This window comes from Betta splendens, chromosome 10 (genome assembly GCF_900634795.4).
Source record: "Betta splendens chromosome 10, fBetSpl5.4, whole genome shotgun sequence".
Taxonomy (NCBI): domain Eukaryota; kingdom Metazoa; phylum Chordata; class Actinopteri; order Anabantiformes; family Osphronemidae; genus Betta; species Betta splendens.
In genome coordinates, this window is record NC_040890.2 from 18,297,296 (window position 1) to 18,320,234 (window position 22,939).

General features: G+C 40.3%; 2 protein-coding genes across 7 annotated transcripts in view; both read left to right on the top strand.

Annotated features, from left to right (window-relative positions):
• The first annotated feature begins 1,758 nt into the window (after nucleotides 1-1,758).
• adad1 (adenosine deaminase domain containing 1 (testis-specific)) lies at nucleotides 1,759-7,529 on the top strand. Of its 4 annotated transcripts, none has more exons than XM_029165908.3 (13): nucleotides 1,759-1,891; nucleotides 2,410-2,543; nucleotides 2,712-2,852; nucleotides 2,996-3,166; nucleotides 3,461-3,532; nucleotides 3,816-3,938; nucleotides 4,059-4,182; nucleotides 4,778-4,948; nucleotides 5,228-5,303; nucleotides 5,413-5,569; nucleotides 6,249-6,483; nucleotides 6,700-6,859; nucleotides 6,999-7,529. In XM_029165908.3, exons 2-13 carry the CDS (start codon nucleotides 2,423-2,425, stop codon nucleotides 7,110-7,112), a joined length of 1,665 nt encoding a protein of 554 aa, XP_029021741.1. In that variant the 5' UTR covers nucleotides 1,759-1,891; nucleotides 2,410-2,422; the 3' UTR covers nucleotides 7,113-7,529. The 4 variants fall into 4 exon arrangements, with proteins under 4 accessions (XP_029021741.1, XP_029021737.1, XP_029021738.1 ...); XM_029165904.1 differs by lacking the exon at nucleotides 1,759-1,891 and adding an exon at nucleotides 2,056-2,297; XM_029165905.1 differs by lacking the exon at nucleotides 1,759-1,891 and adding an exon at nucleotides 2,056-2,297 and having other exon boundaries at nucleotides 6,727-6,859.
• Nucleotides 7,530-7,657: 128 nt separating this feature from the next.
• Nucleotides 7,658-22,939, top strand: part of bbs12 (Bardet-Biedl syndrome 12) — a 30,284-nt gene continuing 15,002 nt past the window's right edge. For all 3 annotated transcript variants that reach the window (XM_055512214.1, XM_055512216.1, XM_055512215.1), the window contains exon 1: nucleotides 7,658-10,613. The gene's annotated coding sequence lies outside the window, so the exon portion shown is untranslated. The remainder of the gene's footprint in view (nucleotides 10,614-22,939) is intronic.

The following is a 22,939-nucleotide window of genomic DNA, read 5'->3' on the forward strand; positions in this document are numbered from 1 at the left end:
CGCTCTTGCGTTTACTAATCGCCGTCCCCGCGTGAGGGCACTTCATGGATCCAGGGGGGTGAACTGAAAGCGCCGAGGCCAGGACCCGTTCCTCACGACGCATCAACATGCAAACGGTTTTGGTTCTGGCCGTCGCCTTAAAGAAGGAAACTCAAGGTCAAACCACAAACACCGTGTCAAACCCACTGCACTCGATGACACTCTATTTAAGACGCAACACTAATAGCACACAGCACAGACGTTAGCAGGCATCGCACACGCTGGATGTGCAAATAGTGTGACAGTCCTCACTGTGCATGTACTTATGCTAGCAGTTATGAAACATTGAATGAATTATATAACCTTGATATCAAACTGCCCCCTGCCCTCGCGTGGAGAAAAAATAAAGGAAGCTGCACCACCCACACATTTGCTCATATAGTGGATAAAGTAAATGAAATGAAACAAAAGTGAGAACGAGTGACAGGTGTACTTGTTCTCACTGGCCATTTTATTGGGCACGCCTGCACATTCGAAGTCCATCCAACTCTGCCAGTAACCCCGCTTTCACCAGGATATAAGGTATTTGTTTAATCCAATTTAAAAATAAAAAAGTAGGTGTTTGAGTATTATTGCAGTACTCTGTATTATAACATGTATTGTGGTCGTGTAAACTGTGTAGAAGTAGAATTAACAGCAGAGCTGCTGTATTGGATGACGTGTACTAATAAAGTGGAAAATGAGTGCATAGCTTTAAAAACGAAATATAATTTAAAAGTTGTCTCAGATATTTAGGCTCCAGAATATAAATAATTTCGCTTTGGTGCTGTTACTCGTTATGGATTACATTGGCAATTTGATGTCAATAATGTCAACATAAACAAAAACCGGATATAGTCTGCTGTTGCTATAGTGACAGTACTAGGTCAAGTGTCCCGTGACTTGTCATTTTGTCATCTGAAACTATGCATCTGCTATAAATAACAAAGTGGGAGAGCGCAAAAGCCCCTAAAAGCATCAGCGAGAGGTGACAAAATAAGCCAAGATCCGGATGTGGGGAAATTCCTATACTACACTCAGTGACATCCAGGGCACCACAATGATCACTTCACCTCTATTAAGTGTGGATGTAAGTTTGCAGACAGCGAGGGTGGGAGGACGACAGCTGCCGTCAGCAGATGTCTGAGAGGAGGAGGAAGCTGATCGTGTACAGATATATCACGACTGTCATTGTGCCGGTTGTGAGAGGAAGCCTCGTTTCACAACTTGCACTTGAGTTTCATTGGAACAAATTAAACGCTAGGTCACAATCTATGTGGGAAATAGACATTTATTGTTTGATCAATCAATTCTCACGGTTTTGTGTCAAAATAAAAATACAGTGTCAGCGGGTTTAGTACACTGATATTTTAAGCATCACTTTGTCTTGTTAAGTGATAACACAGGACAAGATGATTCTCCGTTCTTTGCGTTTGTGACGGCAGCCTTGTGGGAGTGAGAGAAATTAGTCTGCATGGGTTTAATAAAGGTCAACTACCAAAGTAACGGGCCTAAAAAGACAAAAATTTAATAAAACCACGTTACGTCGTCTACAATTTTAACTTATTCAACCCATAGTTTTGACTCTTTGCGGCAACGTCGTCGCACAAGCAACAACGCGTCAATTATTATCCCAAACGCTGTGATTCATCTCGGACAATAAACGATCTCTGCGCTCCAGACACCTGATACAGGCGTGCACGGTAAGCCGCGAAAATTCGCTTAAAGTACTATTTTTAACACTTAATATAAACATTTTAATACGTCTATTCCCAGGTCGTTCTAGACCGTTGGTTTAAGAAGTTATTCTTTAGGTTTAGACCGCAGTGTTCCAGCTGAAGCTAGCTAATTTGGGCCACGCCGTGAGAAACCGGTTAGCATTGTATCAAAAGACGAAACACAGCCGTGATTAATATAGAGGGTTGTGTGGAATTCTTTATAGAAATGGAGAATGTAGAAATATAGTAATGTGTGGATGTTTTTTACATTAACTTAAACGATAGAAGATGTGGTCGAAAGCAAATTTAAAGTGGACTGAACTAGCTCTGGGTCATGGTCTCAAAGCGGTTCCATCGAGGGCCTCTGTCTCTGGTTTTCCACTCTCTGCTCCAGCTCCTCCTGATCACCTTGACCAGGTGTGTTCAGTCAGTGGCCGCCCAGAAAAGCCAGCGGACACACCTGATCAGGGTAATCAGCAGAGAGCGTTGGAAACCCCGCAGGGACAGCGGCCCTCGACGAGCCCGGTTTGAGACCCATGCTACAGCTAAAACCCTTGAAACGTTGGCGATTTGCTTTTTTACGGCCCGAACTTTTCCAGTTCATGAATGTTTCCCGTTGGTTACGGTTGTTAACCCACACTGTGAAGGCTGTCTTTTTATTTGCTCTTTTCAGTTCGTGTCTCAGGATGATTTCAAATGGATCTTTTCGAGTCTCCAGAGCAACAAATTCTGCTCAAAGTCTAAGGAAAGACGCTCCCGTGACGTCAGAGGTGTCGGAGGAACGCGCCAAGAGTAAATTCAAACCTGGTGAGTTTCATAATATTGCAATGTAGTGTCAGTTAATTGCTTTAAAACACACTAAATATGAACTATGTTCTTTTAGTTTCTTCCCCTTTTACAGCATATTTAATTGAGCTTTTGGCTACAGCCTAATTGCCATGGTAACAATCTCTGCTCTCTTCTTCCACACCGAAGGCTTTAATGTGAAGCCAAACGTCTCGGCTCAAACTCTTATTGAGCGATACAAACAAGGCGCGACGCATGCAGTGACGCTGCTCTATCAACTCAACCAGATTCTGCCGTTCAACCTGGAACTGAAAGAGACGGTGACTTCGGGTAAAGCTCCACATCCTCTGCAGTTTATACTTGACCATTCATTGTCATTAGTTGTTAAATGTTTGACTTATTGCACTAACTGAAAAACACACATACACAGCTATTATTGATTTAGAAGCAGGAAAAGTCTTTCCCTTCCTTAGACAACATACCTGGAAGTTACTTTGCCTTCTGTGCGGTCATTGATGGGGTCAAGTATAAGACGGGCATGGGAATCACCAAGAAGGAGGCTCGATTAAAGGCAGCAGAGCTCGCCTTGCAGGACTTCCTGCCCTCTTTGGAAAGTCTGAAGTGTTCCCTCCCTGAATTATCAGGTTTGCATCTCATTCTTACTGTTAAACGCTGTTCTTGTCTGAACTGAAGTGAGACACTGATGGTTAGGATACCTTTAATTGCTTTAGGAGCTCAAAGTTACATAATTCATGAATAAGTGGTTTATTTGTGTTAAATTTGATTAAAACACATGCTTGTTGTATGTTTTCAAACCATATAATTGTATTCTGATTGACCACTGTAACAAAGAATAATGCTTCAATTTTTTCTGCTTACAATTTAAACAATTACTGCATTAAAAATGACTCCACTAGTTGTCTACTTTTTTCCCTTAGGTGTCCCTCCACCGCTTCCAGTAAAAGAGGAAGTCCCCACATCTGACACTCGTCCTTTTCGAGCTTTTTGTGGTAACTCTATATTACTGTATAATATTTTTACTTTTTTTTTTTTTTTTTAGTGCCTCAGGTTGTGATGATGCACTATTCAGACTTAACTTGTAAAACATGTGTACTTGGGTTTATATGTAGAACAGTTATTTAATTAATTAGACCGTTGCCACTTAATACTTTACAAAACTGACGCTGGATGAAATGTTTGTGGATGTTTATCGCCATTTTCCAGTAGAAGCTAAGCAATGTGTTTTCGGGTTTAACTGACTTTTACTTGTTCTTTCTCTTCATGGCTGTTTAGACGGGAAGAATTCTGTCAACCAGCAGCTAATTCACGCTGTCCGAGACAAGCTTACTAAACTGATGAGCAGTCAAGAGTTTTCTGCCTGTTCTGGCACCACCGCAGCCTTCATCATGCAGACATGTATGTTTGCTCTTTCTGCTACTGTACTGATGAATATGAGGATGAACTTTGGGCATTACAGCTAATAGACACTAGCCATGCACTTTGATTGCTTCATTGTGTTTACTTTTCTGTCTTTAGCCAGTGGTTTCGAAGTGGTTGCTCTTGGCACAGGAGACTGCAATACCAAAGAAAGTGCCTCTTCAAGTGGGCGGCTGGTGCATGACTCCCATGCAGTTGTGACTGCAAGGAGATCTCTAATGAGGTCAGAAAATATATTTTCTTAATATGTTGTAATATAGCTCATAGTGAAGAAATCAGGTCTGAAATGAAAATTAACATTAATATAGTAAAACACGTTCCATGATTCTTCTCCACTTAATAAATAAATCAGTACGAGTCCCTGAATGAGACATAACGAAAGCCTGCCCACCTCCAAACACTCAAACAGTGAAACATAGTCACTTTTTTTTTTTTGCAAAGTGTGCCAGTGGTACATGAAAGTGTACACAGATGCGTTTGCAGACCACAGTAGCCTCTAAAGGTCTTGGACTATGACTCTTACTGTGGGTGATCTCCTCTTACGCAGTCCGTCAATGCTCTGAAGTCATGCGTGCTGCAGTTGGCCTAGTTTCACCTGATTTACCTTTTGATTTATAAATGATGTAATGCTTTGCATAGAAACATTAATGTGACATTTATATTCAAAAAGACAAAGATGGTTTGTCCCCTTTTATAAAGTATGAACAGTGGAAACTGTTTGCTGCTTAGTTATTCATGGAGAAAACCTGCTGCAGACAAATATGTACAGTACACACATTTTAATAGAACTTCCGTCCTAATGGTCTGTTCTTTGTCAGGTTTCTGTATCGACACCTACTGATGTTCTACAGCAAAACGACTAATTTGACAAAGAAGTCGATCTTCCACCAGAACAGCAACAGCAATCTGCTCGCTCTGAAGAGCGACATCATCCTTCACCTTTACGTGAACCAGCTCCCAAAGGGTGCTGCTCGAATGCCTTCCATGCTGTAAGTGTTCACACTGCTATGTGGCTCGGAAGGAATCTGTCCTGCAATGATTGATAAAAGAACGTTATGCGAAACCAAGATTTGGATTAATAGTGGGGTTATTTGTCACCGTCTTTTGGAATTGCGATTAGAGAATCTGACCATCTTTACATCTTTTAGTGTGAAGAGCACTGATACCCTAATTGATGTTTTCTAATAAATTTGACTTAAACTTATTTGACATACTGCAAAGTAGCATGTTTTTTCAGAAGTAGAAGTTGTAGTGTGCTTTATTCTCAGGCGCCTGAGTCCATTTTCCATGCATGCATGGGAAGTCCGCAACGACATGGGCCTGCATCTGTCAATGGAGGGCAAGGTCTTGTACTGTTGCTTTTTCTGAAAGCTGATTGTGGTTTGAGCAGAGTTTTTCTGAACTACAAAGTGATGTTTGTTGTGTCTGTGTGGTTTTTTTTTTTTTTTTAAAGATAATTTCAGTTTTCTCATCAAGGATTGATGACTCAGCCTCAAAGTTAATCAGCATGTCCACCACAGACAAGATCACTCAGTGGCAGGTTTTGGGATACCAGGGAGCCTTGCTCAGCCACTTCATCGAGCCAGTCTATGTCCAGAGCATCCTTATAGGCAAGTAAATGTGTCATATGAGCCAACCTATCCCATCTTATTGTTTGTGTGTGGGGCCAGTGATGTGTTTGCATATGGCATCTTTACTCTGGTTGCTAATGCACCAACGACAACTAGCCAATAAATTCCCCAACATTTGTTATCTGTTGAAAAGATCACAAACAGATCTGAAATATCCCTCTCAAATTTCCATATTAGATTTTGGCAGGGCAAACTGAGTTGTTTGGTTTTCCACCTGAACAAGTCCTCTCCTGTTTGTATAATCATAATGATTATATGTGCGTTCTGTAATGCAGGGAAACTCCAGAATTAGTCGTTATGGTTGTGTGTCAATATGCAGCACAGTATATTGTTTTATAAAGGCAACTGTAAACATTGCATTATAAAAATATAACCAACTTATTTTTGAAATTAAATATTACTTGGGAACTGTTACTTTCACAGTACGTAACCACAAGAAAGCTGTGGCTCATTCTGTATAGAACTTTCAAGTTTATAAGTTTTCACTTGTACATGTTCCAGCAAAGAATGCTTTCATATAAAAGAACTGGGGTACAGACAGAAAGCTTTAGCTTAAACATGATGTACTGTTAAAATTCAAAAGCATGCAGGTTCAGACTGAGGTCAAGTGTAACTGTACATATGGTGGTAAATGCTACGTTCTTACTAAATCTTGCAGGAGATTCTAGTTGCAGTCAAACCCGCGGCATGGAGATTGCCATAATTCAACGTGTGGAGGATATAACACCTCAGCTGCCTATGTTCTTCTGCATGATAAGGCCTCGCATAAGCCTGGTGCCTTCTGTGGCTCCTGACATCATTGGCAGTAGCCCCTGGACTTGTAGTATCAACTGGAGTGAAGGAGACTGCTCTTTAGAAGTTGTGGATAGTCTGGAGGGCAGGACCATAGAGGAGTAAGTGTGACAGAGGTGGCAGCTATGTGTCCATTAGTGTTTACTGTAACCGGCAACATATTTTTACAGCATTTTGGCTCCAAATGCCAAAGTAGTGGATTTGAGGAAATGAATCTGCTAAAGCACAACGTTATGGGATGGGTGTTAACTGTCTCACTTGTCATGTTAAACATACTGTAGACACTGGGTTAAAAATTGCAAGCTAACTTCACCCAGCTGTCTCTTGTCACTTATCATGCCTAGCTCTCCATTTAAGAGTGGCCCTGCTCTGGCAAGTCGTCTGTGCAAGGCAGCAATGCTGCACCGCTTCAGGTTGGTGGCCAAGGAAGCACAGAGGCAGGACCTGCTCTCCACAAGCTCCTACAGAGAAGCCAAGGTAAGCCGACCCCAACTTGGTCACATTACTGTTTAGGCGACCTCATTAAATTAAGTCTGATTTAAAATACATTTATATTTGTGGTAATTGTCTTTTACGAACGGTCTTTCCATTACATTCCTTTTTTTTGTTACTAAAGAACATGGCAAAGCCCTACCAGGAGGGCAAGAAGAAATTGAGGACGTACCTGTCACAATGTGGCTTTGGTTCCTGGCTGGCCAAACCTGCGGTTAGTGACAACTTTAGCATGTAAACAAAAGCAGATAATTGCATGTGTGGTCGAAGACACATGGAAGCAACACCTGTTAAAACTGAGACTATGATGGGAATCACTTTTGTTGAATCTATAGGGATTAAAAACAATTCATGTTGAAGATTAGCTTTGGGTTTGTTTTAACAACTTGATCAGTCAGATTTTCAAAAGGACACTGATTCATGTTTGCTTTTCTTCCTTTGATACATTTCTTACCATAACACTAGTTATACCTAATCCATAAAAAGCTTATGGTATGAGTAATGTAAATGTTTCACATTCACCATCCTGTGAAATACTAACTGGACAATCTGAGTTCTTATTGTTACATATGTTCTCTAAAGGTGACAGTTTCATTTGTTTCATTGTGTTCTGAGTCATACTTTATGGTTTGACTTAATAAAACAAATAATAATACCTTTTAGATTTCCTGTTCTGGCCAGAACAATTTACCAAATTCCTTTTTCACAGACGTCTCCGCAAAAAGGGAACTAACCAGAACTACTGTGTAAGCCTTATCAAAAAGGTTTTATGCCTGATCTTAAAAGTGGCAAGTGTGTCATCGTCTTGAACCTGGACAGGCACACCGACACAAAGGTTCCTCACAGTAGAATCTGATTTTTAGGCCCAAAGATAAGAACCTCCTGTTTTATTTGACTTTAGCTCAAGGAAGTTTTGGGACATCAAGGATTATATGTCTTTTCAAACAACTTTGAATTTTGCCTAGTTGATATGGTTCATTTCAACTAGCAGGTTCATTTCAACCATCCCTGTGGTACTACAAAGCTAATCCTTGTAAACACTGTACTGTATGGAAGATTCATCATTAACATGAACAAACTGGAATCTGTTGAACAGATTTAATTCCAATGCTCTTCCTTTTACACTTGAGTTTTAGAGTCTGGGTGAGAAAGGCTGAGTTAGGCTCTCAAATTAGCTATACTGTAACTACTGTATGTTTAGGTCTAGGAGTAATAAGTCTGAGGTACAAATTGCTGCTACACCTCCACTTCGACCTGTAAAATCATAGTTGATGTGACTCATTGGAGTCGACCTGTAAGACTGCAACTCTCATTTATTAGCCATAAAGCCCACATTGTCTACTGGACATAAACATAAGACACACCGACCAGAGGGAGAGGGGGAAGTCATAACTGGAAGTAAAGTTAGGCACTAAGCTAGCAGAGATAACGATAGATAAATGTGAAGATTAGCAGGACGTTTAATGAAAAGATGCTTGAGTATTGCAAGCTTGTTTTGCGACTCTTAGCAGTCGCTACCAGATATAAGGCGATAATATTTAGAAAAGAGCGGAGAGCAACGCCGTACACAGGTAGTGGCAGCAAACCTCGGTAACAGGAAGTGACTTGATATGCTTATCATCATCCAGTCAGGCAACGTGTCCGTCTGTTGGGAGTTTGACATACATTGTGAAAAGTTTCAATATTCTAGGCTTAAAGTCTCCCACTGTAATCAGCCAATCAAGCAAAAGAAGTTTCATCCAAAACCACCACACACAGACGGATCCTGGACACGGGCTTTAAATGTCATATTGTTCTTGTCAAGCTGCTTCTGAACAACAGACTTTAGCAGTGACTTACCTGGGCTAAAGGAAAAAAAAGAACTGGTCTGTTGCTCAGTGGTCCAAAGTCCTCTTTTCTGATAAGGACAACTTTTGCATTTCATTTGGAAACCGAGGCCCCAGAGTCTGGAAGAGGAATGAAGAGGAGAGGCTCACAGTACAAGATGCTTGATGTTTCCACAGTCTGTGCTGATTTGGGGAGCTATGATATCTGCTGGCTTTGGTTCATTGTGCTTCATTAAGTCCAGGGTCAACCCAGCCGTCTACTAGAAGATTTTGGAGCACTTTATGCTTCCGTCTGCAGACAAGCTTTATGGGGATGCTGACTTCAATTTCCAGCTGGATTTGGCACTTGCCCACACTACCAAAACCTGGTTCAATGATGGTGAGATTACTGTGCCTGATTGGCCAGAAAACTTGCCTGACCTGAACCCTATAAAGAATCTATGGGGCATTTCCAAGAGAAAGAGGAGAGATGTGAGACCGAGCAATGCCAAAGAGCTGAAGGCCTCAGCAGTGCCACAGGCTAATCCATGCCATGCCGCAATGAGGCAGTAATTGCTGCAAAAGGGGCCCAAACCAGTACATATGCATACTTATACTTTTCAGAGGTCTGATCCTTGTTTTATTGATTAAAATTTTAGATTGAGGATTGGAGGTTTTCATGAGCTCTACACAATGATCATCTCAATTATAACACATCACATCTGAGTCTATCTCATATTAATTTCATATTTTAAGTTGCTTTACTGAAAAAAATGGACTTTTGTATCACCTGTAAATTCGAAACACATTCTTTTGGCGTTTTGCTGCATCAACACTGTTTTACAGTCGCTCCATAAAACGTGGGTTAGTTGCTACCAAACTTGTTTAATCAGGAAATGTGTTTTCTAACAAGCCCCACAAATGACCTGATGTCTAAGGTAAACATTGGAACTGCCTGTGTACATACTGGCTCCATTGTTCCCCATGTACACACAGCGGCATCAGCTTGGTCGGGTGGAATAATGGCTGCTGCTTGATGCTTTGATGCCATAAACTTTATGGAGTGACAGGATAAAGACCCTGATTTTACTGTTGGAGAGAAACCGACCAGGTCTACATTTTAGGTCTAGAGTTTACATGTTTAAACAATAAAACAAACTTCTTGTGCCACCGTATGTTCACGTCAGATGGTTTGGGCAATGTACTGATTAAACGTATGAAGCCCTTTGAGGCAGATTTGTATTTTTATTTGTATTATCTATAATTTCATAATACTTATACCAGGGGATGTATTACTTGTGTTTCATCGGCTGCGTCATTCATATGGCGTCTGTCCTGGTTCTGGTTCTAGCCCAGAGGTGGGCAAACTTGGTGCTCAAGGGCTGCTGTCCTGCTGGTTTTCTAACTCTCCCTGCCCCAGTTACCGCTGATTACCTCGCCCAGGTGTGTTCAGTCAGTTGAAAAAGCTAACTGACACACCTGGTCAAAGTGATCAGCAGGGAGAGTTGGAAAACCAGCAGGGACAGCAGCCCTCGAGGACCAGCAGTGCCCACCCCTGCTCCAGCCCCTGGCATCACTACCAAATTCTAAAAGACAGTATTGTTGGCACCTGAGCTGCTGTTATTGCACTTGTTCAAAGTGCCAAGTTTTACTGGATTTGTTGTCATGGCCTTTAAATTTTCACTCTCCTTCAATGTTGATGTTTGACTGTTTTCACAGCTTTTGACCCATGTGTTTCATGCAACTGTTGATTTGCTTAACTGCTAGTATACATATACATACAGGAAATGCTTTGGTTTCCTGTGTATGTGATGCAGCAGAGTGTTTAGCAGTCTTGTGAATGGAGTAGCATGTTTACCTTGTACTAGTTAGACCAGCAGAAAGAATTTCCAGTGTCCTTCAGGAACTTGGTACCGAGGAGCTATTCATTTAAGGTACAACTCCAGCTTTCATACAGTGCTTATTTCTTATTATTGGTTGTGCAACATGCAGTGCAGAGCATGGTCTTAGTCTAACGCCATTTATTGTGGTTTTAAGTTGTCACATGCTGATTATCATGGTTGGATAAATTATGTATTTGAGTGCTTACATTCTAATCCAAGTGTAATATTTCATTCTTGGTTTTGATTTGATTGCCGGTATGTTTGACTCCCAACCTGCTTCTAAGCAGCATTGGCGTGATGTGTTTAAGGCTCTACATGTTCAGTGCCTTTAGGCCCCCTGCATTTTGTACATTTGGAGATTTTAAATTACATTCATTCATTTTTAGAGTAAATGAGGCTGCCATCTTAGAATTAACTCTTTATTTATTTGTTTTTTAAGAATTGGGTTTTTGCTTCTTGTAGTCAGGGTTGTGTTATCCACAAGTGATACTAGTAGGTAAACAGGATATGCAACTCCCTTGATGTGGTCACACTGAAAAGACCTGAGCACACGCATGCTGTGGCACCTATTCGAAGGTACCGAGCAAGATGATGTTTGTTGATATGTATTACATTCTTGTAAACCGTGCTTGAAGTAAGAACACTGCACCCTTTAGCTACTGTATACAGCTGCAGTATACAAATAAAACCTCAATGGATTATACCTACTATGAACCAGTGAGATTTCTTTTTTTTTTTTTTTTTTTTTTTTTTTGTGACTCCGTCTTTAAATCCAAATGTACTAGTTACCACTGAAACACAGGCAAAGTGAAAGTTGTCAAAGGTTGATTTTGAAATCCCGCCTGTAATTATTTTCAAGATGTTGCAGAGAAAATAGCATTACATTGTATCAGAGGTAAATACAGTAGTACTCTACTACTGCAGTACTATAGCCTTGAGCCTTAGCAACAGATACTGCAAACTCCAAGAGCATAAACGTTAAAGGCAACCTACCATTTGGCACAATAGCTGAAGCAGGCACGATCTGAATTTGTTCCTAAAATTAGTTTACCCTGATTTCACTATGACTTGATCTTCCACACTCATGCTTTTCCATGGACAGCCCAACGCATTTCCTCTGTGTTGAGAAAACTCAAACTCTTACAGCAACCGCACTTTTTTTTTCCACATGAATTCCATTAAGCTAAAAAATGGTATCGATTACAGCCCTGATGTGAGGATGTCTGATGAAGCATCGTCCCACCTAAGAACACAAACACTTCAGGATAACATTTATTAAATTAGAGCACCAACATACAGCGTTTTTAAATAGACAATAAATATATAAATAGAAATGAGCTTACATTCAAAACATTCTCATATTTGGAAGTTGGCTGAGAACTTTTTAAATACTTTTCACAGCAGTATTTGTAGGTAAATACAGTTACAGATGTATGAACCTTGTTAACCTCATACCTAGTTCCAAGGACAAACATTCAATGTGAATATTCCCCTTAAATTCATATAATATTGTATAAATACAAATTTTTTAGAGCAGTGTTGAGTCATAGCATCACTAAGCAATGATATACATGAAATCACACCAGTGGGTTTGGATTCAGCTGGAAACCATTTGAACCCTTGGTTCAATTCTTGAATTGTCCATCTGTGGTACAAACAATGTCTTCATGTCGTACGTACACATGGCATAGTCCTGCCAAGCTGCTTGAGACGTGCAGTGTTCCTGGTACAGCTGGTGGGAAGTCTGTGGCATCGAGGCTGAAACTCAATGGGCTGACGCTGATTGTTCTAAACTGGACTTGAGCTCACATAAAGCTTCCAGCGCGTTCAGAAACGTGGTGAAATTATTTGTAGGCCACCCCTCACAGGCACAGTCATCACTGGCTAACTCCTGTAGAAAAGAAAGTGTCTGTCAGTTTTCAGAGTTGTTTATCCGTTGGCTTGACAACACAGTTTAAAGAAGTACTCACCTGGTTTTTGTCTGGACTGTCGTTGATCATAAGGTCCAAGTAACTGATTCCTTGGTCGATGTACTCATCTTGATCATCACATTCCTGTTGGGCCGTCTTGAGTTCTGCCCTTATACAGTCCAGGGCTGCAGTGAGGCATTTAGGCTGTGTGTGAAAGAGATGTTTTAGCTTCCTTTTGCTGCTCTGACTGTGGCAGACTTGTGGCTGCACACAAAGAAATCAGCAAGTAGAATTTGTCACAGCTGTGACAGAAGCTGTGTATCAACACCTGACAAGCTCATTTCCTGTACTAGAGAACCTTTACATGTGGTTTATAAAAGCTCAACTAAACCCGAATGCTTGATGCTGGGGAGAACCCAAAAGCTTTTTCTTTTTATCTACATTTTGAATCAATTGTGGCAAACTGCTCAGTCTGTTAACATTGCCATAATGACACGCAAAATGTTTCCTTACAGTACTTTAAATCAATGTAAAAGCAGAGTTCATAAGGTTTTTTATTACCTCCGTTGGCGGTGTGTAGAATGTCGAATTTTCTTCCTGTATGAACATAAGAGCACAGATTGTGTTAGCAGCAGATAATAATGTAGCAACTGAGCAGTCAAAAAATAAAATGTAAATGACTCACGCATGTAAGACTTTTCATTTCCCTGAGTTTTAAGGAACCCTTTCTGCAGACTGCAACCCTTTCTTCAATAGGAAGTGCTTGAAAGCAGCCGTAGAGAGTAGCAATCCAAAACAGAAGCTTTAAGATCTCCATGATGAACCTGAGAGCTCGTCTGTGATGAGCCAGTTTAGTCGAGGTGTTGTAAAGGTTACCCCCATCTTGAACTGAATTTATAGCTTTTGTGTGGAAAGGGTGGGCTGAATTAGTTATATATCACCTAATGCATACAGCGTTGTTTTTCCTTTAGATGACTCTTGGAATTTTTTTTTCATGATGCTACTACAACATGGTAAAATCCCTCAAGTGGCCTATTGCAGCACAGCATCTAACTCTGAAAGTAGGTTGTCTGTCCCTAGCTTGTGGTGTAGAGGGTGTTTTTTTTTTTTGGTGTGTGAGCTCAGTTGGGCAAATGTTTGTCATGAACTAACAACCTGCTGTTTTTTGCAGCTTTTTAATAATAGTATATACAAACTGACTGAATGATCGTTGCCATTTATCGTTCAGTAGGTCTAAGTTTAGTATGACACCAAGAACACTATTATATTCATATTATATTGGACATTATTATTTATTTATTTATTTTTTGTCCCTTATAGTCATTACATGTGTGAATATAATGTAGAATTGTTTTCTAAGTCCATTAATTATATTCAGAGGTTCCAAGTTGACATTTAAATGTGTTTATTAGCTCATTTTATTTTATTGGTTTATTTGCTTCCTATTGCTAATACCATCCCACTCTGGGTTTCCACACAGACTGTTTGACTCTCGTGTCAGCGTATTCCCATTGCCTCCCCTTTATGTTGGTGTTGTCCTGCTACATGTACTTGATATTAAAAAGATGTTAAGTTCATTGATTTCAGTTTGCTTTTTCTTATCCACCAGAGTCTAAGTCACTAGTGAGAAGTGGCCCCTTGCTTTTTTGTGATGTAAAGCACTTAGTCATCAGTGTGGTTTGTTTGGGGTACAACAGACAAGGACGAAAACATTTTCTTATCTGGTACATGACATCTTTCATCATCGGCCGTGAAAAGGCCCAGTTAATTGGTGGCATTTCCTCAGTCTATAATATTGTGACTCTGCTGTGATGACTCATTGTCATAAACTGTGAAAGGACGCAGCCTTGTGGCACCTTCTGTCCATGAGGTGGTGAATGACTGTGTGCCCCCTACAAGCAGCACAAACGGTTACTAATTATGCATATTTAACATGGTTAAAGCCCAGGAAAAACATGGGCAGGTAAAACATTATTTTTGCCATCTCGGAAACTTCCCCTCATACCTTTCCACTTCAGACTGGGAGTCATCCTTGTATTTAGCATTGGGGCATGCAAATGTGTATTTATTTGTAGTTAATAGTTAATTTATAAACGTCACCTCCCCACCCCGTTAGTTCTACAGCCCTGCACATGCTTTTCATAGTCAGCACTTTGCATGAGTGGGGCAGTCCTCCCTGAAGCATGAATACTGATTAGTTAATTGTAGTGTCATCTGGAGCAGCCAGAGACATTGGTTCCTCACATCACAACAACATTCAGGCAGCCATGAGTTGCTGTAATTATGTTTTTATTCACAAAGTGTCACAATGTTTAAATAAATGGTACATTTAAAATAAATAAATATTGAGAACTCGTTACAGTGTTTGATCTGTATCTGTTAGACACCTTCAGATTTTAGTGCAGTGTTTTTGTGTAATAAATTAGCTGTGTTTTAAGGCATTGAGCGACTCGTTGTATTGTGTGAAATTATGCAAGGCGATTACAAATTCTGGAAATGTCTTCTGCTCCATTGTGCACTCCATAGAGCTCTGGTCCTGTGTAGAGAGAATGATTTTAACTTGCATTCTGCATTTTATTTGAGGGACTTGAGATATTTTAAGGCAATACAGCTTAGGTTTTGTGGTACCTGAATCTTGCATTCGTTCAAGGCAGTCAGTGTGTCGTTAATTCGCTCGTTATCATCCTTGCAGTTCTTAAAGGCCCTTTCCAGTCCTGCTTTAAAGGCCCGCTCAGCTGCAGCCATGCAGCTCTCCTGTCAGACACAGCAATGCAAAACATTAAAAACTAAACCATGAAAGTTGGTGAAAAGTGGCACAAGATTGTGATGGTGCATTAGTGAGTGATACTAATGTTGCAAAAGTTGAAATATGTTTGTGATCTGTGGCGATTGTCAGAATTCTCTTACCTGGTATAACGGAGAAGCGAAAGTCAAATTAGATTCCTATAAAAGGTTTGAGGGAGAAAAAGCTGTTATTTATTCAGTCCATTCAGTGTTACTCATTTCTCATGTTAGACCATAATTACTTCATAATAAAAACTTAAATGTACTTACGCATTCCACGTCCTTCTTTAGGTCTTCGAGGCCCAGGCTGAGACACTCAGTAGTTTGAGGAGTTGGATGTTGCTCTGACAAAAGAAGAAAACTAAGGCAGAGCACAACTGTCAAGCACTTGTCCATGGTGAACCTGGGTGGTAGCTGTCTGTGAAGATGCAGAGTTGTTCTGTTGATCGGTGTCTTGTGTTGCCCTCCTCTAGTCTGCTTATTTATATGATGCTGCAGAGAAAAGAGTGGGCTGGTAAAACTATTTTCTTGGAGCAACATCTTTTTGTTTCCTATTAATCATGGGGCATTTTCCCTTATCAGCTGCATGGTGAAAACCCAAAGGTAGAACGTGTTGGGGAGGGGAGGGGGGGCACAGCATTGCTCAGGTCACCAGTTCTGAAAGTTTTTTTTTTTTTTTTTTTTTTTTTGCTTGGTTTTTTTCTCAGTGTTTAGTTATTCAGTGTCAAATTGATCACGCTTCTAACGGACGGTAGGAAATGAACTGCAACAAAACAGACCCCAGTGGTTTGTTCGAAGACAGAAGGAATATTTATGAAGGTGTAGTGCAGCAGAAAGTCACATCAAGAGGTGTAGTTTTCTTTGCATATTAGTGGAAATAATTACGATTATTAACTGTTTACGACATGAAAAGGCAACAAGTAAAAGTTGACCACGAGTGTAAGTATTACGTGATACAGTCAGTAGTGAGCGAGGGCTACACTACGCCCACAGGCTGATGGGGATTCCCCACAAGAATCCCAGTTTAACAGCAGTAGCCCCAGCAGCCACTCAGGCTGTGGACAGTTAGGTTTATTTAACAGATGATTGCTCAGTGGTTTCAGATTTCAGATTGCTGCTGATGTTGGAGTCACTCAAAGTGAATGTGTCAAAGGATTTTGACGTGAGTCGAGGGCGGGGAAATTTCTATCCATGGAATCTGTCGCTGTGTGGGGCATCCCTACTGTTTCCATAATTTTATTGGCCCACTTGAAGATTTTAATATTGAGTGTGTGGCAGACAGGGAAATAAAGTTCCACTGCTTATCTTTTCCTAAGTGCATCTGGTCTTTTCAGTTTCGCTCGTCAAACATTACTGCAGACGCAGACATTTAAATTGAAGTCTTAACTCTAATTTGACCGAGTGCTGATTTCCTGTTTTCGTGTGCCCTCGCCTTTAGTGAAGTGCAGTGTCGCAGGATTCTTTTGATGTCAGAACCACCGTTTATGAAAAATGAAGAAGCACCTTTTCTGCAGCCTGTGTGAACTGCTGCCGTTCGTCGTGTTGACGATGCACATTAATGCAGCTTTCACAAACCTCCTCTTCTCTGTTTACCTCACACTTTGTCTGAATTACTGTATATCATGCTCGTCGTCCCTCCGTTGTTTATTTCAACATACTATCTTCCTCGTGACTTTCTGTGGTGCATATCTTGTTGGCGCACCCTTCATGTGTTCATTTACTAATCTACTGCTCTATGTCATTCTGTCCATATTTGGTCACTTCCTCCTGCACTTACCAATGGGAAAGCATCAGGTTTTAATGCTGATCTTTTTTTTTTTAATCCGCTTTTTGCATCACTCATTGTGGGAACTGACAGACAGCACACAGCGGATTGCTGCCTGCATTAAAATGCAACCTGCAGAGTGTGGTGTTAATGTGGTGACAGAACTTGAACGGCCACCTGAGCCCAGCATGCTGCATGTAAACCCATGTTTGAATATGCATCAGTGAAATCAGTTTCTCTAACTTCATAAGTTGGAATCTGTGTATTGGAAAAGTAACTTGTTGCAGCTGGACATCGGTTTGTCACTTAGATACCTGCTAACAACCAGTAGTTTTCAATTCTATATATATTTATGAATTTGCATAACATCATAGTAAATCATTGAATCTCCTAAAAATGTAACTGTATTCCACATTTCACTTTCTATGATGCTTTGTATGGGGGTGGTGTCATTTAAATACACACATTTACCAGAAAATGCCTTTCAAGCCCCAAAGGCCGAGCGTCACAACTCTCGCTGCACCCCCCACCCCCACCCCCCGACACAGAATGAAATAGGAAATAAAATGGTTAGTTTCCGTGATAGAGGTGTTGTCAGTGGAGACTCAACAGGTCTGGTTGCCACAGGAGGGTATGACATCAAGTAGTGGTGCTCAAGTTGTACTTGAGTCAGATAGTGTTTTTTCTGTGTTTGAGTGTTCAGGCGCATGCTGCCCATAAACGTGCATCAAGAAACCAGAGAAAGGCTTGTTTTATTTTTTTACTCACTTTATCAATAAAGGTTTTTGAAAATTTACACAATTTTCACATTTTTTTGAATTCCATCATTTCACCTTCAGTTCAGACTCTTCAGCCTGCGGTGACAGTGAGAAGACAATCCGCTGCCTCAAACAAAAGACGGGAAACATTTTATAAAACAAAACTACAATAGCTCCCTTCTTTAAAATATCTTGTGCTTTCTATGAACATTTTTCCTTTTGATAGAAGCAGCCCTGCATTCAGGTGCAGCTGGAGCAGCCACATGTACATGCTCTGCTCTGACGCTGCAGCGTAGTAAAGGCAAAACCACAATGTAAGTATTCCACCACAGTGTTGCTCAACCCAGGTGTCTGTTAGGTGAACGGAGAAGCTGATCTATAAATTCTAGCTCTGCTTTGTTTGTTTCGCGTTTGGATCTTTTTGGTTCTAATGTATATTAATTTTGAATGAAACCTTCAAACCTTGAGGTGGCTTTTGTCAGTAAACTGAGCAGGGATGTGTCTCATCGAGGAGAAAGACTTCAAAGGAAAGATAAAAATCATGAGCTGTCAAATCAAACAGAATGTTAGTAGCTGACTGAAGGATTCTTAATCCAGTTGATACTTACCTTTTTAAATGTTGCTGCTGTTATGTTTAAGTTGGCTTAGATTTAACCTTTATACCCTCTCACTTGCATCCTCACTGCATATTTCTGTACTTTGTAGCACACGGCCAGATGTTTTTAAGTAAAGGTTATTGTTTTTTATCATACCAGAAACCAAATTGTTTTTATATTCAAGAAGTTACTTTTAAAGCTGAGCCAAACATTTCTATGTACAAGTAAGGTGAGATGGTCATAAAACCCCACCATAGTGTGACCAGTTCTGCTGGACTCACGTCAAGGCAGAAGCTCAAAGATGGAGCAAACCTGAACCTAAACCTGGACTGTGCCTAGTCTAAAGCTGTGCGTTTTTCATCATTTGAAAACGTTTCATTATTTTCCTGCATTAGCATGTGAGGTGTAGCCACATTAGCGGCTAACGGTAGCATCTCCACTCGGAAGCGCAAACGTGGCTACGCATCGTTAGCTGTAATCGTGGGGCTTTGATCTGCAGTTGTTAATGTGACGTGACCGCATTTACAGTGACTTTTTATTTTTACTCTACTCTGAAACAGGAATGAACTATTTGCAGACGCTGCAGGTGGAGGCCCACTAAAGAACAGGGAACATCAATGCTGAGCCGATCCACTGAGGACCAAACTGTCCTTATGCGTTCATGAGGTGTCAAATGAGTGTAGAACGACGCACAATTTATAGCTACGCATGTAATGACTCCAGCTTCAATGATACAGAGCACAAGCTTATTAAGGGCTGTACATATTTTATACACACATCTGCAGTGATCTCATTCATTAGTGACACTTAAATATGTACATCTGTGGACTTGACCTGACTTCTTTGGCAGTAGGAGTCAACAACGTGACTACTTATCAGACCTGTAGTTCCTAGATCGTGTATGCACATTGCACCTTGTGTCCTCACCACCGTGGGGAAAAACCCCAGTGTGACTGCAACATCAAACAGCTGGAGGGACTCGCACCGACACCTGCGACACCTACTAAGCTGTTTGCAACTGCACATCTGTTTATTTGCTCATGCTTCTTAGTTTACTTTGTTGACGACGCCTCAGGTAATTCCACCCTGCGCTGCAAGATTTTGTTAGAACATTTTAGTGTGTGTTTGGTTTTCTTACCAAGTTCCGCAGAAAACCTCAGTTTTTCAGCCTGTAGTGTATTTTACTCAATTTGGACCTTTCCAGTAGCTCACAAGTGTTTGGTTAATGCCAGGCATCAGATTGAAACCCTGGAGTTGCTGAGAAATTCAAAAACTTCACTATTGATTCTTTTGGTCATGTAAACCGCTGCTGTCTTTGCAGTTTATTACCTGACAAACTCAAGAAATACATGGAAATTACCGTAATCCTATAACTGTGTTTAAATGATTTTAGGCCAATGTCCCAGGTGTGTTGGGGTGTGTACTGTAATTTGCCTATTCCCTTGTGCTTGTGTGGGTTTACTCTGGGTACTACTTTTTCTCACAGTCCCAAATCAATACAGATGGCTTGATTTAATTCAAGTGTCTCTCTCCATATTTTACACTGAAAACTGTGTGACCCCTGTGGGCTGAGATGATGGATGGATGGATGGATGGATGAGTGAGTGTCTGACCATCATTTAGACCACTTTTGTGATTCAAGGCTTGACACCAGCAGTAGATGGTACAGGAGACTCTAGGACAAGGTTCCCTTTGACTATTATTTGATGATTATTCAACCACACAATCTATTTATCCAACATTTACTCTTTATTTATGTAGGCTTTTGTTGTTGTGATGTCAGTATTAAGGAATCAAATTAAATTTATTTGTATAGTACTTTAAAAACAAAACACCTGGCAAAGAATTCACACAGTTTCAGACAGTCGGTTTCGCTAAGCACCATAAGCCAAAATAAATGATTGGGTTTTTAGTAGTTATTTAACAGATGTTACAGTAGGTAAGACGCTGCTCTGATATCTGCTATCCACCCCCATCACTTACATTTAGACCTTGGTGGAGTGTGCCACCGTAGCGGAGCAAAGTAATTTAAAGCCTCGAAGACAATGGACAACAGCTTGAAGTTCATTCTAAAATGAACTGGAAGCAGTGAAGGGAGCCAGAATGGGGGTTATATGGTGAAACGTTCTTAAATTTCTCAATAGATGAGCAGCAGCATTTTGAACCATTTCAAGTCTAGAAGTTTCTGAATAATTACGGTAGTTAAGTCTGGAGCTGATAAAAGCTTTCAAAGTCATTAAAAGAAAGAAAAGACTTGACCTTAACTGGAGAAAGCTCAACGTCACAACTGAATTAATCTGTTTGTTGAACTTCAGGTCAGTGTTGAGCAGAGGAAAGAACACAATGCTTCACATGGTGGTTTCATTTTTGTCTCAAAGTTCTTGGGAAGAAATCTATTTCATGATGAAGCCCTGGTAATGATGTTATGCTTTAATCTGCTTTAAATTCTACCTTTTGAAACTTTGTATCCTGAAACATTTTTCAAGAGGACAGAGAATAAATGTGTTGATGCAAACTGTTTGTTCAGAAAATTCGAGACTTCAGTGATGCTGGAGCACAGGTGTGAGGTTTACCTTCAATTTGCTGACTTCTTCAGCTAAAATCCCCTGTAGCACATGGGAAGTCCACAGTAGTGAGGGCATCTGCTGAAAAACAAACTTGCACCTGTCATTGTGAGAGTTGGTGGCATTTGGACTATTTGAGCTTCTGTTTTTGTGGTCTTAGCTGCTCACCACAGGTCCAGACCCAGTTAAATTCAATTATAAAAGACCATATAAGACATGAGAAAGGTGGTGTGATTTGTATTTCTAAAATTTGTTTATTTATTCAACAATAGGACACTGAACATGTTGAACACAACAAATGTTATCATGTTTTTGTTTTCAAGTGTACAGCAAAGGCTGTGGTGAAGGATGTGTAGACACTGTGGGACACCTGGCTGCCTGAAACCCACAGTGGAACTGAGCCCACATATGCCCTCTAGCGGTAGGTTGTGAAAATATAGTTTCAACATATCCTCTTACATTGTCACAAATCAGCTTCCTTTTTAAAAAAAAAACATTTATTACAGCTAATGGTTTCAGACAGTGTTTGTCTGAGGACATGAGATAAACCGGTTCCGCTGATGTGGCCTCAGGTCTGTGTGTGAACCTGGAGATACTGGGATTAGCTCCACAACTCGTATGTGGATGGATGAATGAGTGTCTGCTTGTGGAGTTTACTGCAGTTTCTGCATGACTTGTGTTGTTCTGGCTGAAACTTGTGTAAGGGAGCTTCCTTTTTCACAGAACATCTCATATTTGTGTAATACGGTTGCTATGATGCTGAACAACACAATGTCAACAACACGACGCCCCAATAATTATTTTTTCTGAAAAGTTGAAAGTGTACAAACAGAAATATTGACCCTAACTACAAATTAGCTTTAATAGGTGGCGCCAGAACCTCCAGCTGATGCTCAACACACTATTGGTACAAATGGAGAAATGTGTGCAACACAAAAGACATAAAAGCATCTTTGTCCCATAGGAACCGTAGCTCACAGGCTAATCACAGTATTGTTATTCGAGTCAGACATGTTCATTATTATTATTATTATTATTATTATTATTATTATTATTATTGTTATTAGTTTATCTCAGATTAGTGTACAGTGTACGGTAGGTTGAACATAATAGTGATGTATAAAGTGTATAAGAGTGTATGGGGCTGAAGCGAATGCGGTTGTTAAAGTGACTGGTATAATACTGTATGTAGCAGCGTGGGGAAGTGTTCATTGTAAAGTCTGACTTTACAGTGGAGGACCGAGCTGTGGAATCTCTACTTCCCTCAGCGAGGGTGGATCAGTGTCACTGAATCTGCTCTCCAGGGCAGACAGCGTGTCCCGCAGGGGGTGGGACTCGTGGTCCAGCATAGATGTGAATTTGCCCTTCCTGTACAGTGCATCTGTGTTGTTGGTCCAGTCCAGCTTGTTGCTTAGGTCAACACCAAGGTACTTGGAGCAGTTCACCTTCTGGATGTTCATTTTCTGGATGTTTACTGGTTGGGGGGAGCTGGAGAATGGCCAGCTTTTCAAACAGTATTTTGTATTTCTATAAGTGGTGTAAAACTATGGAATAAATTAAGCGAAGACATAAAAATAGTGGTAACTAAATATAAATGTGTCAATTAAGATATAGGCAAGAACAGGCTCATGATTAAATTAGGTGGGACATTGTTGGAGTGGTATAAGAATATTTGACTATTCACATTCTGTAATAATTCCTTATCATACTTTCATGTGATGTATGAAAATAATAGATATTGATTACAAAGCAGTGATTGAAATTTGAGGTCCTGGGGTAGGACTAGATAAGTCTAACTTAATTCTACTCCGTTCAAGCATGTACTAGGTCAGTTGAAAGCGAATTAGCATTTTCTTGTATACGTGTGAAATATTGTGTTGATATTAACTGGTTTTATGTTTGAAAGAAAGAATAAAAATAAATGTATAGAAGGACATGTATTCAATAGGATTCAGATGAACGGTTTAAAGGAGAGTAGCAAATATTATATTAAAAAAATA

What these genes read in the sequence shown, in the direction of transcription:
- adad1 (XM_029165904.1), top strand. Translation starts at nt 2,071, where the DNA reads ATGGTCTCAAAGCGGTTCCATCGAGGGCCTCTGTCTCTGGTTTTCCAC. An exon ending in ACAGCTAAAACCCTTGAAAC is followed by an intron (nt 2,298 to 2,409) that starts GTTGGCGATTTG and finishes TGCTCTTTTCAG; the next exon opens with TTCGTGTCTCAGGATGATTT. An exon ending in TCCTTTTCGAGCTTTTTGTG is followed by an intron (nt 3,533 to 3,815) that starts GTAACTCTATAT and finishes ATGGCTGTTTAG; the next exon opens with ACGGGAAGAATTCTGTCAAC.